Below are 15708 nucleotides of genomic sequence, written 5' to 3'. Positions count from 1 at the left end.
TAAAGTTTATATTGATCCATGTATTTATATATATATATATATATATATATATATATATATATATATATATATATATATATATATAAAATATTGCTACCTTTTTGGGGGCACCTGACATCGGGGGCAAGAAAAACTAAAGAAAATGGCATCGGCTGCATGTTTTATACCCTTGACGACCTGATGTCATGGAAGAGAAGACAGCAACTGACGCAGGACCCAAGACTTTGGAATTCAGGCCGACTGAGGGCAACCTGCCAGCAGATTACCCAAATGTAATGACTGCAACAGTGAAACACGAAGAACATAATACAGTTGTGTACACTTACTATAAATATAGATGTTCGAGTGTATTCACTGTTGCAGTCCAAGTTACACTCCCGCCATCCCTCTGTCATTCTAAAGTTTATCTTTCCTTCTCTGTCTTCTGCAACCTATGTGGTGTATTTGCTTGTAGATGAAGGTAAAGTTTATATTGATCCATGTATTCATATATATATATATATATATATATATATATATATATATAAAATATTGCTACCTTTTTGGGGGCACATGTTTTATACCCCTGACGACCTGACTTCATGGAAGAGACGACAGCAACCGACGCAGGACCCAAGACTTTGGAATTCAGGCTGACTGAGAGCAACCTGCCAGCAGATTACCCAAATGTAATGACTGCAACAGTGAATACACTCTAACATATACATTTTTGGTAAAGTGTACACAACTGTACTTTTTGATTGCAGGCAAAGGAATGAGGGAAAGGCATATTTTCCCTTAGTGCATATAAGTCTGACTTGCAGCTTACAACTTCCATTAACAGCATACTTTCTAGTAAACCAGATAGCTTTTCAAAAGACTTTTTGATCTTTCTGGAATGCCCATTTTCTTAAGTTGCTAAGGAGTGCCATTTTACATTTATCTTATAGTCAATATTTCAGACTTCTCCGTAGATTATTTACATGAGATTCTAGACACGGTTTCAAAGTATACACTGAGTCAACAATCTGTGACCTTACCAGTCTGTCCATACTGAATGTCCAGTTTTTAAACTTAAGGGACTGCACCTCAGGTCAGGTTAGTTATGTGCATCAGAATCTTCAAGATCTGATGATGTTTTTTCTGTCTGCACTCAACCTTTGAGTGTTTGGATCTGATCTCAGTACCCAAAGGTTGGAATGGACAGAAGACAACATGGAACTAGCATTTTGGTAACTACATAACATTCGTGTTCTTGTGCACTTTTTAGTGAGCCCTTGGTTAAACATGAGGATAGTATCCTTGCCCACTCAACTTGGGTTTTTTTTCTCTAGCCACATATCTCTCAAGTGCCACTGAGTAAGTTTTTGTATTGACTTCATTTTTTTTTTTTTTTTTTTTTTTTATTGATGTACTGTGTTTTGGGATTCCCTGCAACGATGAATTGATCGGTTAGTGGAGTGGATAATTTTTGTTGGAGACTCAGATCTTGGGTTTAGTGGCTGTAGTTATCTGTTGAGGAGCTATGTGAAGAGGTGTTAGTCAGTGGCTGCATTTCTTTCCAGTAAAGCTGTGATAAGTTGTTTAGTGGCTGTTCTTTTTTGGAGAACTGTAGTAGAGTTCGCTAAGGCCTCAGTTACTGTTTCCATTTAAACAGGACACAGTAGCTATAATTTCAGTGCTTAAATATTTTGGCTTCGCAGAAAGGTTATCTTAGCAGATAGACACTAATACAACACATTTCCCTCAGGAAAGTCTGCATTCCTTTCTGAGGTGAGGAAAAACAGTTTTGGAAGAACATTCATAGTTGGCTTGAAAATTTGCAGTTGATAACAAAAATGTATTCTGCTTTCCTTCACTAATGTATCAAATTTCAGTGGTTGCAGTAGTGAGAATAGTCCTCAGAATCCATATTTCAGTCTTTAAACAAATTTTTATTTCCAATAACATAAAATGGGGAATAACATAAATAATCACAGTTACTCTTGCACTGCTAGTTTCTTCCTTTCCAAAATCCAGTTCAGCAGTTGCAGTGTTTCAGAATTCATTGTTTTCTTGAAAGCTAGCTGGTAAGCAAAACAGTACTGACAAAAATCATTCTTTCTTTTCAAGTCTTTCTTTAGACATATGGCAATCCCAACAATTTCTACTTACCGAACAACAGCTCCTGTTCCATTCTAATTTTCAGGGACGCCTTCCAGATTGTCTTCATCCTGCAGATGTAGCTAGCTTCCTAGAAACTCCACTTCTGAATATTCTCATGAAGCAGAGATCCAGAATCTGACTTACTGAAATGTAGTAGCAGTAATTTACTCCATAGAGGTAGTTATTCTTCATTAGCTGTTTATGGATATTTGCCTAATTCTGGTTTGTCTGCCTGCTCTGTATTTTCCTCTACAGAAAGCCTGCAGTTTCTTTCCATAACACATCCTCTGATACCAGCAGCAATTATAGTACCTCTACAAACATTGTTTTTTTACAAGCTTAGTAGTCGGTATGCCACAATAATATATACAGTAATACTCTTGTGCACATGTGATTGTGTATTTGTATATGTACACTTGCATGGATATACATTCAGATATGATGCAGACACTTAAAAGCATACTTTCAAATAATATGCCCAACAGTATTAAGAAAAAATCTAGGAAACAAAGTGATAAGAACATGACACTAATGTATCAAGAATATTTATTTAAATTTATTTGGGTAGCACAATAATCCAGGTAGACTCATTTTAAATTCAGTCCAGTAGAGAATACAGAAAACTAAATAGAAGGTAATTGTTACATTAGTGTTTTTATAGTAAATAATAGGGGTAAACTAGAGCAACAGTGAAGCAACAGATATACAGTTTAAGAGAAAGTAGAGTTCAACTTAGATAAGTTTGTAATAAAATATTTGACAATCGGTAGTAGTATAAACCTCCACAAGACCTGACAACTTACTTATAAAGACTAATAAACTTTGGCAAGACCTGACAGTTTACTTAAGACTAAGTAGCATGAATTTAAGTAGTTTGCTTTGTACATCTGCAGTCTGATTCAAATCCTTAAGTAAGGCTTTTATCAGAGGGAGGGGGGATTATATGCAGCCATTAAAGCATCGGAGATGATCTTGGAGGTATGCATCCCATGCAAAAAAAAATACTGGGGTGGGCGTACACCAACAGACATTCTATCTGTAATGGCCTTATGTCACTGCATGTTGGGTATTGGGACAGAGGGATGGGTAGGGCATACCAATAAAAAAAAAATCTGTGTGGTTGTGAGTGACTCTGCACTGGAATGTACTTTTTTTTCAGACAATATTAGGTCCTGAGGATCGGAAGTGACTCTTGTATCTTACTTCAGAGAGGGGCACCATTGACAATCAGTGGTCTCCTATGTAGGAGACAGAAGTTTTTAAAAATGCCATTAAGCAATTCCTTATGACTGAGGAATGAAAAGAATTCCTTATGTTATAGAGAGTATTTTGGAGGTACAAGATAAGACATAATGATGTACAACAGTTGAAAGAGATGAAATTATGCTGTGTTTTACTGTACTAGTAACTGGCTTAGCTTTGTCAAGCATAAAGATGTACAGCTGTCCATACTGAGTAGTTTGTAAATCTGGACACTGAGTAGAAATTTGTCCCAAATGTAAATGTGCAGCCATCCAGCTTTATGCAGAGTTATAAAGCAGTGTTCCCACTTTTGAAGCCACAGTCTTGAAAAGACAACATTATTTGTGATTAGCATTTGTTATAGGCAGCTGGTCAGTTAAGTTGGTAATGTGGTAGCAGGTAGTAAGCAGTGATGGGGCTGTTTGTACAGTCTTTATGAACTCTGAGCTGTTTTAAATAAGAATTGGCTTGCTGGTTCATTTCCTACTTCTGCAACACAGAATATGCAAAGCTGCTATTATGGAATTTTCTGGCACTGTTGGGTCATGGCTCTGTATTGTAATGTCTTGTTAGGGCTAGCTCCAGAATTACAGAAAAAGTTAAGAAGTCAAAAAATATGAGAGAGCAGCAAATGTCTTCCTTTAATGTTTTTTTCAGGGGCAAGCCCCTCTGCACCCCCCACCCCCGAACTTATACCTTCTTCAGTATTGCCATACTTTTCCAAAATCCAGTTCAGCAGTTGCAGTGTTGCAGAATTCACAGTTTTTTTCATAAAAGCTGGTTGGAAACTATAGGTGCACTGTGTTTTGGGATTCCCAGCAAGCAAATGGCAGTCTCAGTATATGTCAGTCTGCACTTTTTCTCATTTAGTCTTGCTATTCCAGGAGTCACACTAACTGGCCATATTTCAAAATGTTCTACTGGAGGAGTCACACTAACTGGCCATATTTCAAAATGTTCTACTGGACTTCCTCTCACTCGTATCATCTAATTGGTGAGGAACTGAAATAATGGTTTGAAATAGTACTTCTGAATTTGAACAAATATTTCCTCCTATCTTGACCGGTCAGTTACGTGATGACTGATTTTAGTATTGTCTAAAGTGCTGAATTCCAAGATCCTTTACTAAAGGGAGCCTCATCACTTTTGCTTGTGATGTTGCGTGTAATCCTAAAGGTGATGTTTACAGTGTTGTAACACAGAAGACATTCATTAACACTTTACCTCACCAGTGCTTCAGCCAAGACCACCAGCTGCTTCTGTCATTTAATAACAAAATGTGCAAAGCAGCACGGAATTGTACTAGCTTTGCAAGGTAACTAAGCAAATTTGAAAAAGTTCTTGTCCGTGGTGCTTCGTCTGCAAGACACTGGTTATTCTGGCAGATTGAGCGAGGTGGTTCATTTTGATCACAAGTATCACCTACAGCCCACTGATGTTCTTCATCTCACATTGCTGCAGTCATAACCTGTGGGTAGTCCGCTGTCCTCGGTCGGCCCGAATACCAAAGTGTTAGGGTGGCGTCGGTCATGGTCGCTCAGATCTGACGTCAGTACGCCGTGGTACTAAAGCGCATGACCGACGCCATATCCTCAGTCTTTCTTGCCGCATGGTCCGAAGCAGAAGCAGCGTTTGCAAGTGCCGTTCGGCGTCCTGAAATTTTCGTATTCTGAGTTTCAGACCGAAGACCAAGTTGGGCTAAGTACCCCGTTGGGGAATATTTTTGTCTTTTCTTGCCTCAGTTTAATCCGGATGTCAGAAAAAGTGAATAATTGTATTTCTTGTGGGAAACCGATACCTCATAGGGATTACCACTCTCTCTGTATTCCTTGCTTGGGGCCTGAGCACGACGTAGTCGGGTGTCGTTTTTGTGCTAGATTTAATAAGCGCACCATTAAACGCAGGTTAGATTGTGCTAGGCTTGTCTTCGGTAAGCGTAACTACAATATGCCGTCGGATCCTTCGACGCCCGCTACCGCTAAGAAGCGTAAGGAAAAATCGTTAAAGTCCAAGCAGGATGAGCCGTCCGTTACGGACGCCGGTTCTTTAGAAACTACGGTAGAATCTGTGGATCCAGCCGAGGTTTCAGCTGAGTCTCAGGGGGAGCCTTTAATTTTGCAGGATGTGGCCTCTCAGGAGTCTGGTCAGGCTGAGGGGGCCTCTCAGGTCTCTGTAGTCCCTTCTTTGCATAAGGTGGTTAGGCCTTCTACCTCTGTCTCTAAAGTACCTTCCAAGGTCAGGCCTGGTTTGTCTTCCTCTGGCGTCAGCCCTAGTTCTGCAGGTTCTGTACCTAAAAAGCATATGCTGAAAATGGCAGAGGATTTGATTTCCTTAATCAGGGGTTCTTTGCCCCCTCCAGATAAGAGGCCTAGGGTGGAGCCAGAGGTGGAAGGATTGGAGCATTCCTCAGATTACTCAGAGTCTTCGGCTGAAGACATTCAGGATTTTCCTCCTTATTCTGATTCAGATGCAGAGGATTCTAGTCCTTCTGCTTCCCCTCCAGAGGATTTTTCCTTTTCTGAAACCCTGCATTCCATGAGGGAGCATTTTAAGTGGGAAGGTCAGGATTTCTCAGATTCTCGAAAGAGACTTAGGGATTTTTTGTTTTTACCACAGCATAGGCCCTTGGCTATACCCCCTGTTTTGGATGTTGTTCAGGATGTTTTCTCTGAAGCTTCCCTTAATCCTGATTCTTTGCCACCTGCCCCGGTCAAGCCAGGCAGGTATTACAGAGTGCCAGAGGCTCATAAATATTTGTATAAGAGCTGACCCGGAAACTATTAGCCAGGGACCTAAGGGTGTCAGGGCTTCTGTTGTAAAGAATCCAGTTCCTATGGATAAAGATTCTAGAGCTTTGGATAGGTGGGGTAAAAAAGTGTATACCTCTTCCACTCTTAGCAATGAGGGCTTTGAATTGCCAGTTTCATATGCTGAAGTACCAGAATTTTCTCCTAAGTCAGTTAAAATCTAAGGTAGATGCTTTGGCAGAGGGCATAGAGTGTAAGGAATTGCAGGATTTAGTTCATGCCTCTGATCAGGTGGGTAAGCATTCTTTGCAGTGTGGTTTTGATGCTCTTCAGGCTTCTTCCAGGGTGGCTGCCACTGGATCAGTTATTCGTAGGCATGCCTGGCTTAAGGATCAGAACTTGTCAGAGCATGTTAATGCTCAAATTTTGGATGCTCCCCTTCAATCTGAAGTTCTGTTTGGTTCTCCTGTGGAGTCAGTTTTGAAGAAAATGGAAGACAAAGCTAAGTCTATGCAGACAGTTAAGGATTTTTTTACAGGTGCAGCCCCCTAAGTTTAGCAGAAATTGGCCTACTAAGGGATGGGCTTATCCTTCTTCTGATTTACAGTCTAGGGGCAGATCTAGACGTGGTAGGGGCAGAGCTCATGCTCAGGGTTCTTTCAGGCCTAGGACGTGGAATTCCCCTGCACAATCTTCTGGTGAGGGCAGGGGTCAGCCTTTTCGTAAACAGACCCAATGACCTGTATCTCCAGCTGCCAGATCCCTCCTGTCTGGCAGCTCCTCTGGGAGGAAAGTTGGCACTTTTCAGGCAAAATTGGCTTTTAGTCACCCAGGACAAATGGGTGTTGGACATTATAGACCGAGGCTACAAGTTTTATTTTCACACCTTGCCTCCTTTCAAAGGAATGCCAAACGTTCCTCCTCAGCAAACGTTGGAGGCTCACAAACAGATTTCTTTACTTTTAAAAATGGGGGCTATCCAGGGGGTCCCTCCATCAGAAGTGGGCCTAGGATTTTATTCTCGCCTGTTTTTGGTACCAAAGAAAGGAAACACTTGGAGGCCAATTCTGGACTTGTCTATTCTCAACACATACCTGGACATTCCCAAATTCAAGATGTTAACTTTGCAACAGCTTCTGCCTCTGCTAGGCAAAGATCACTGGATGGTAACTCTGGATCTCAAAGAGGCTTATCTTCACATTCCTATCAGGCCCAGCTGCAGGAGGTTCCTGCGTTTTCGGGCTGGCACTTTTCATTATCAGTTCTCTGCATTGCCCTTTGGCTTATCTACTGCGCCCAGGGTGTTCACAAAAGTCCTGGCTCCGGTGATAGCCTTCTTAAGACTAAGGGGGATACAAATTTATCCTTATTTGGACGATTGCCTGATTCTTGCTCAAGACAAAGTCAAGTTACTTCGCCATCTTCAGTTTGTTATGACAGTGTTAAGGTGCCTAGGGTATTCTGTGAACGAAACAAAGTCCAGTCTAGCACCCTCTCAGGACATGTGCTTTCTGGGTGTGAGACTGAACACAGCCTCTCAGATGGCGTTTTTGACCCCGGACAAACAAAGAAATCTTGCCCTTTACTTCCAGCAATTATCTCTACAGTCCAGGCTGACTGCAAGGACAGTCCTTAAGGCCTTGGGGTTCATGGCATCTTGTATTCTGGTGCTTCCCAATGCCAAACTGCATATGAGGAAGCTACAATGGTATCTCAAAAGCGTATGGACTCAACACTGCCACGATTTGGACACTGTCATTCAGATAATACCTTGCATCCAAAGGGAGTTCTTGTGGTGGGCTCAGGAATGTCACCTAAACAAGGGACTCTCTGTGACCCGACCAGAGGCAAGTCAGATCTTAACGACAGATGCCTCAGACATGGCTTGGGGAGCACACTTCAATGGGAAATGGGTTCAAGACACGTGGCCTCCCAGACTACTACATTTGCATATCAACATGAAGGAGATGTTAGCAGTCCAATTTGCCCTGATGGCCTTCAAGGATCTACTTCAACCAGGTCAGGTGTTGATTCAAACAGTCAACACAACAGTCATGTGGTACATCAACAAGCAAGGGGGAACCCATTCGTACCCTCTTTGCAGACAAGCTATGATTTTGTGGGAGACTGCTCTCAGTTTGCACCTCACTCTTCAGGCAAGGTTTCTGCCGGGAGCACAGAACTCCTTAGCAGATGTTTTGAGCAGACGGATGGTGGATCCCCACGAATGGAAACTGGATCCTCATGTATTTCAACAGTTGACGGTGGCTTGGGGAACTCCAGACATAGATCTGTTCGCTTCTCCACTAAATTTCCAACTGCCAAAGTTTTGCACAAAGCTGTTTCACCCAAAAGCTTGGAAAGTGGATGCTCTATCATTCAGTTGGAACAACCTTCACGTCTATGCCTTTCCTCCTCTGCCTCTTCTTCCCAAGGTGCTCTTGAAGGTCAGACAGGACAAGCCTTGCATGATTCTAATAGCTCCAGATTGGCCACGCCAGCAATGGTACCCTCTGCTGAGGAGTTTAGTACGGGAGCCTCCTTGGCCTTTGCCATCAGTTCCACACCTTTTGTCCCAGGCAAGCAATCATTTCCGCAATGTCAGGATACAGTCCCTGCATCTGACAGCTTGGCATATTCTGTTTTAGACCCTGGGGGGGGGGGGGGTCGCAGCTTCCTCAACAAGTTTTGAATGTTATTTTGGAGGCCAGATGGCCTAGTACCAGGAAAGTTTATGCTGATAAATGGATGAGATTTTTTCTTTGGAGCAAAGCAAAGAGTTTTGATGTCTCTGTGCCTAATTTGAGTGTTTCACTTCAGTATCTTACAGAATTATTAGTCAAGGGTTTGTCTTTCTCCTCTGTAAAAGTTCATGCTGCAGCCATTTCTGCTCACTATGACTGTGACCCTCCTTTATTCTCTCACCCTTTGTTGAAGCAATTTCTTAGAGGGGCAAAAAACATAAGACCCCCACGTAGAGCTCCTACTCCTTCCTGGGATCTCAATTTTGTGTTGGAAAAGCTCACTTTACCTCCTTTTGAACCTGCAGCTACTACGGAGTTGAAGTTTTTGTCTTGAAAGACTGCTTTTTTGTTGGCCATTACGTCTGCTAGAAGGGTATCTGAATTACAGGCTCTAATGGCAGTTGAACCCTACTTGATATTTCATAAGGATAGGGTCTCCCTGCGTACTAACCCTACTTTTATGCCTAAGGTTGTTTCTAATGTGGCATTAAACCAATCTATTCATTTGCCTACATTTTATGCTGATCCCCAAAATAAGGGGGAAAAAATTTTACACTCTTTGGATATTCACAGGCAGTTGCGTTATTATTTGAGCAGAACCAAAGGGTTCAGGCAGTCTCAACAGTTGTTTATTTCTTTTGCTTTGGGTTCTCAGGGGAAACCTATTTCAAAACAAACTATTTCTAAGTGGATTGGCCATTGTATTGCTTTTTGTTATTCTCATCATGGTAAGGGGGTTCCGGCTGGAATCAGACCTCATTCCACTAGGGCGACTGCCACTTCTACTGCTTTTTTAAGGGGAGTAGCTACTAAAGATATTTTGGAGGCAGCTACTTGGAGTTCAGTGCACACTTTTTCTAAACATTATCATCTTCCTCTTTATTCCAAATCTAGGGCTGGGTTTGCCACTGCAGTTTTACAGGGCATGTTAGCAGCTCCCAATGCTTTATAATTTTGCCAACCTCCCTTTACCTTTGCTTTGGGATTCTACCCACAGGTTATGACTCTAGCAATGTGAGATGAAGAACATAGTACAGTTTTGTACCTACCATAAATGTAGATGTTCGAAGATCCACATTGCTGCAGTCCAATTTACCCTCCGTCCTTCCCCTCTGTAGTTTGGGGTGGTTGTGTGGTTTGTGTTGTAAATATTGTTTCTACATGGGTGATTGGGTGTTTTTCCATTTTTGGCTATGGCCTTTCTTTTTAGGGCCTTCTGACATCTGGGGCAAGAAAGACTGCGGATATGGCGTCGGTCATGCGCTTTAGTACCACGGCGTACTGACGTCAGATCTGAGCGACCATGACCGACGCCAGCCTAACACTTTGGTATTCGGGCCGACCGAGGACAGCGGACTACCCACAGGTTATGACTGCAGCAATGTGGATCTTCGAACATCTACATTTATGGTAGGTACAAAACTGTACTTTTTTGATCTGGGGAGACAGCTGCTAAAGGATCTGTTCATCTTTCTGGAGAATGTTTAGTTTCTAAATGTTTTGATTAAACAGTATCTTACTATACCCACTCAGAATGTTTGGAAAATAGGCTGCTTTTTGCATTCTGTGTATTCCTTGGATCCATAGAATGCTGAAAAAATGCTGATTATTTTGTGTCCAGCCTATCCTTGAATATCATGGTTATCTCTTCTTAAAGGGAAGGCATGTCACTGCTTTCATCATTCGCTCAGGGAAGACATTCTCTTCTAATATTTATGCAAGATTTTGCATCTGAATCTGTAGTTAGCACATGTTTTAGCCTACATGGCATTGCAATAAACAAGAAGGCTGCCTACTTGAAAGCCATGTTTCCCAAAATAAACAGGGCATTACTTTGCACCACTGCAAGTTCACAACCTACAGACCCTAGACTATCCTTTTGAGACATAGATTTGCCTTACTCATGTATTAAGGCAGATTTTAAAGTTCTGTCTTGGCACCTTCCTTAAAATCCCTTTCAGCATGTAGGCTTATGTTCAGTTATTTTTCCTATTGGTTTTGAGCTTTAATCCTTTGAAAGGGTGACCTGTTACCTATTAGGGACCTGAATTTTGTTCAGGAAACCTTGGTATATCCTGCTTTAAGTAGTGCACACCAAAGTCTTTGAAGCTCTTGACTTGCAGACCATCTTTTCACTTGCCACTGTCATCAGTAGACCTTCAGGTTGTTAAATGCTGTAAGTCCTAAGCTGTTTTACATTACAGCAGAGTTGCTTCTTTTCTGGCACTCTGTACTTTATGTTGAAGGGTAGTGTAAAACAAAGGCACAATTCCCCTCTTGTCCTCATATCAAAGATCTAGAGAAGCTTGTTGCACAAATATTTCTTCTGTAGGGTTATTGTTTCCATTTCTAGAACTAAAAATATTTGAAAGCTACTAAACTTTTCCTTTGTTTTGCAGGTAACTGTTACTTTTTTCCACTGGTGGGAAGATCAACCTTGTAATCTGAATTGTTAAACACAATTCATTTGTGATTCCAGATGGAGGAGCATCCTCTTGGACTCGCAAAGGCTTCACTCCTCTTAAACAGCAGCACTGCCCTTTTTTCTAAGCAGTAAATAAATTCTGCAGCCATTCATTTGTGAAGCTGCCATTAGATCCCCTTTTCATGCTGAAAGATAAGTGCTGTGACATGAGAAGTGTCCGTCTCCCCAGACATTTTAGGCCCTTTTTGTAATACCAACCAGTCCTAGTGCTGTGTTGCACATTTGTTGAGTGGTGAGGCTTAATTTTTTTATGATTGTGTTCACACTCCTGAAATGTTTTATAATTGTGTTCCCCCCTCCAAGATATTGTAATGGATTGTCTTTTGCCACAGAAATATCCTAATGACAGAGAGCAAAATGTGATGGCTGAGTTGTGCAAGTGATGACTTCCGATTGTTACATGTTCAGTGTAGTTTTGACTCCTCTGCATCTGTTGCATACAATTCTTGAACTGTGATGAGTATGCTGTTACTGTTGCTGCTAATGAAATGTTTTGCCATGTTTAGTGCCCTCTGAGAGGACTGTATACTCATCCAGTATGGAAGTTTGAAACACTTGAAGCATCTACCATTGTTACTTTAGTTATTTTAAGATTTCTGCCACAACAGGTGTATGTTTTAGTTCTCTTCATTGTCATTCTTGGCTTTTCTACAAGAAAGGACCAGATTGCTTATCATGGTCTGTTTCTGCTACAGAATGCTTGACTTCTTGATGCGTATGTGACAAAAAAACACATTTTGCTTCAAAAATAATTGATGATATTTGTTTTTGTAGACCACAAGAAGAGCCAACCACTTGGACAGGTTACTTTGGAAAAGTGTTGATGGCTTCTACAAATTACTTGCCATCCCAGGTCACTGAGATGTTTAACCAGGGAAGGGCATTTGCAACAGTCAGATTACCCTTCTGTGGACACAAAAATATCTGTGCACTTGCCATGTGAGTATATTGTGAGTAAACAAAAGCACATAAGAATTAACACTTGGATTTGTTTGTGTGTTTCTTTTACAGGAGATCATCTGCTGATCTTGTTATTGTAATGCATATATAATTTCAGTATCTTTTATAATGTGAACTTAGGGTAACCAAACATAAAAGACCCCAGAATGCTGAGGCAACTGCTTAATGATCAAAAGCATGTACAAACACTTGAATTTGTATATATATTGCAGCAGGAGTTGGCATATTGAAATTGTTTACAGTGACGCATGTAATTTTCATAATCTTTAAGTCCTTTGGTTGTGCTTGTCCTTTCTGTCCAGACAATATTTGAAACCTCATTCCCAGATGTTCTTCGACTCTAACATCATCAGGATAAAAAACATACTCATACCTGTGCCTCAGCTCTTTTTTTTTTTTTTTTTTTTTTTCCAGTTGCATAGTCGAACTTGATCTTGGCTATCATCAGTGAAATATTCCTGTGCTGTCATGCCATTTGTATTTATTTTTGGTGCTGAAACTTTCTGAAATTTGAGTTGTAATGAAAGGTGCCCCCTCGTAGGTCGGGTGGATGGGTCTGTATTGACATCCAAGGTATTTTCTTAGTGCTGTACTTCTAGGATGGACTCCTCTTTTTCTTCCATCGTGGGCTGTGTTTCGGGTGGTACAGCTTCTGTGGGTTTTTTTCATTCAGCAACTTCTTAGTTGATTTATTGTTTAAGTCCTCTGTCACCTTTAAATGACCAATGTGCATCAGTTTGCAGTTAATGGTTATTTATAGAATTAGTTATTTTAACTTGGTTGAAATAGTATGCAGGTAAAAAATCAAATATGCTGTATCATCACTGTTAGTAGTAATAGTTCAGATTTTATGTTCAACTCCCCACCCACCTGTCCCCTCCGTTTTGTCTTCTAGGGAGATCTAAGCGTTGTATAGCAACCTGTGTTCCTTGTTTAAGCACCAGCTCCCCTTTATATTCTGCCTCTGGTATTTCTATCATCGAGTGTCCTTTTATATCTAGGGGCAGCAAACTCGATCTGAGGTATGTTAGTTTGGGGGGGGGGCATTATGGATAAAGGGAGGAGCCCAAGAGTTCTAGGATCCGATAATCTGGTAGAAGTGGCTGAGTCAGATCAGTCTCTGATCCGAACCCATCAGTTGAAGAAGAATGAAAATTTACAACACAGATGGAACATTATGGTGAGTACACAATTTTTTAATCTTTCAGAACATTTTTCAAAACTAGAAGTAAGACTGGTTGGACAGTAATCCTGTACCATATCTGAATGGGTATAGTGGTTCCTTCTTTCAAAGGTGATGTAACTACCCTATTCCACAGAAGACAATTAAAACAGTGTGCCAAATGTGGAGTTACAGGGCAGTTGGGGGTAAAAAAAGTGATTGAATGAAGAAAATCTATAAAAATGGTCATTAAATGCTGGGAATCTGCAGTGAGTCTGTACCTACAGAATTTGAAGAAACTAATAGACCAACTTTAATTATCAGAATCTTTCCCGGTCAACAAATGATAAATAAATAAAAAATAAATAAAATAAAAGAATCATAGTTGATTTTAAATTATTTTTAAGACTTGCATCTGATGTTGTCTTCATTCCTCCTCACAGTAGGGTCTCTGATCAGACTCGGCCACATACTACAGGTTTGGATCTGACTGTCAAGCTCCTCCCTTATACCCATAATGCCCTGCATCCACCCAAGTACCCCAGATCTTGTTTGCCGCTCAGTGAAACAGACATGGATCAGCCCTCTCTCAAGCATTGAGTAGATTTGTCATTGTTAATATCGTAGCTTTCTTAAACTCTTGGTGTGAGCAGTGTGTGTGTGTTCTCTTTAAACGTTCACAGTTTTCTTTTTTGTAAATCCTTTATTTCCTTTTGATGGTAAAAAAAAAAGTAGTTGATTTTTTTTCCTTTCTAAGATAGCTTAGAGTTAAAGTTAGACTTAACATTTTTTGGAATGAAGTTAATATTGTAGCCTTATATAGTTATTTCTGTTTCTCTTAGCGGCAGTTAATTTTGGCGGGTTTTTCCTTTCTAGGCATAGCAGACAAACCAGTCCTTGGCTTTAAACACTGCACTTCTTGTGGACATAAAATTTTCCCAACCAGGATGCCCACAAGGAGTGCGTGTACTGCCTTGGTGCTGACCACCTGAAGGTGGACTGTAACATTTGTGCAGCTTTTAACCCATGGGTTTAGCAGACAGTCGGAATAAAGTTATCCTTATGTGCCGTATTATTCTTCCCTTCTCTGCTTTGGAGGGTCAGACCCCTTCTGTGGTATCTTCCTGTTCCTCTCCTGCAGGGGGCGAGAGAGTCAAAAGACAGGTCCCTCCCTGTTTCTCCAAGGGGATCTCTCGAAACTATGAAGCACAAAAAATCCTAAGCTCCACAGATGTTACCTCCTCAGTCGGATCCTGCAGTCTCCACTGATCCGGGGGATGTCATCCCCATATCTCCTACACCTTTGTCGGCTCCTGCTTTGGATCCTAGGATTTCGACAAGGTCTCCTGCACTAAGCATTCCCAGCCTCCCCCCCCCTCAGCTTTAGCAAAGTCCTGTAGAAACTGGTCCGAGGCAAATATGGACAGGATTGTGAGGAGATTCTTAAAGGCCCAGATCCAGATGAGGGTAGTCTTGGCTTGGTCCCCTGCCAGATCCATGAGCTATGCAGGCCATATCATCAGGACTCCTCCTCCAATCCGACCCTCAGTTTTGAAGTCACAAGATTCGGGACATCCGTGCACTTTGGGCTCAGTGCTGAGGATGCTCCCTTCCTCAGTGCTGAGGATGCACTTGACAAGTCCTCTTCCGACCTTTTTAAAGCAGAGCGAGTCTCGGAGCCTTGGTATCAGTGCTGAGTTCCTGGCAACAGGGATTGGCCCTGTCCTTTTCATAGCCATCCCTTCCCTTAGGCACCTCGGCACTTGACTGCTCAGGTCCAGTCCCTTCTGGAGGCTATGCATCCGGAATGAGCCCTTGCCCATTTTTCCTCGGTGGTATTGGCTCTGGGGGAGATGGAAAGGATTTCTCCTGGTCTCTTGGCCTTCCAGGTAGTGAAGAGGGTTTTCTCCCGTGTTGGAGATCCTACAGCACAGGCTCCCCAATCTGCAAGTGTACCTGTGTAGGATCCAGGCCTTGCTATTCCTTGTCCTGCCTCGAGTCTCCCCGTTCCAAGTGGCCTCCAAGAATTCCCTGTTCAGGAGGGATCCCCTTCTTCCAACACTTCCTGAGAACACCCAGCTGAGGAAGTCCCTCAGAAGATGATTTGTAAAAGGAGGCATCTAGACTCCCCTTTGGAGTCCTTGATCAAGGATACTAACTTCTGTAAGGGGAAGGACCCCCCCCCCGATCCCCACCTGAAGATGTCTTCTTAGGAGACATTTTAGAGATCCTAAAACAGAAAGG

At 41.7% G+C, this 15708-nt stretch overlaps 1 protein-coding gene across 1 annotated transcript in view; it reads left to right on the top strand.

The window, feature by feature from the left end:
- Window positions 1-15708, top strand: part of WIPI2 (WD repeat domain, phosphoinositide interacting 2) — a gene marked incomplete in the record, with an annotated part of 1162476 nt that overhangs the window by 922191 nt on the left and 224577 nt on the right. Inside the window, 1 exon segment of the mRNA XM_044089486.1 lies at window positions 12117-12281. Within this exon segment, the coding sequence (XP_043945421.1) occupies window positions 12117-12281 (165 nt within the window).

This window comes from Protopterus annectens, chromosome 12.part0, assembly GCF_019279795.1.
Source record: "Protopterus annectens isolate FY-2018-M chromosome 12.part0, PAN1.0, whole genome shotgun sequence".
In the NCBI taxonomy this organism is placed as follows: Eukaryota; Metazoa; Chordata; order Ceratodontiformes; family Protopteridae; genus Protopterus; species Protopterus annectens.
The sequence above is the reverse complement of the archived record's forward strand: the minus strand, read 5'-3'. Positions and strand labels throughout refer to the sequence as shown.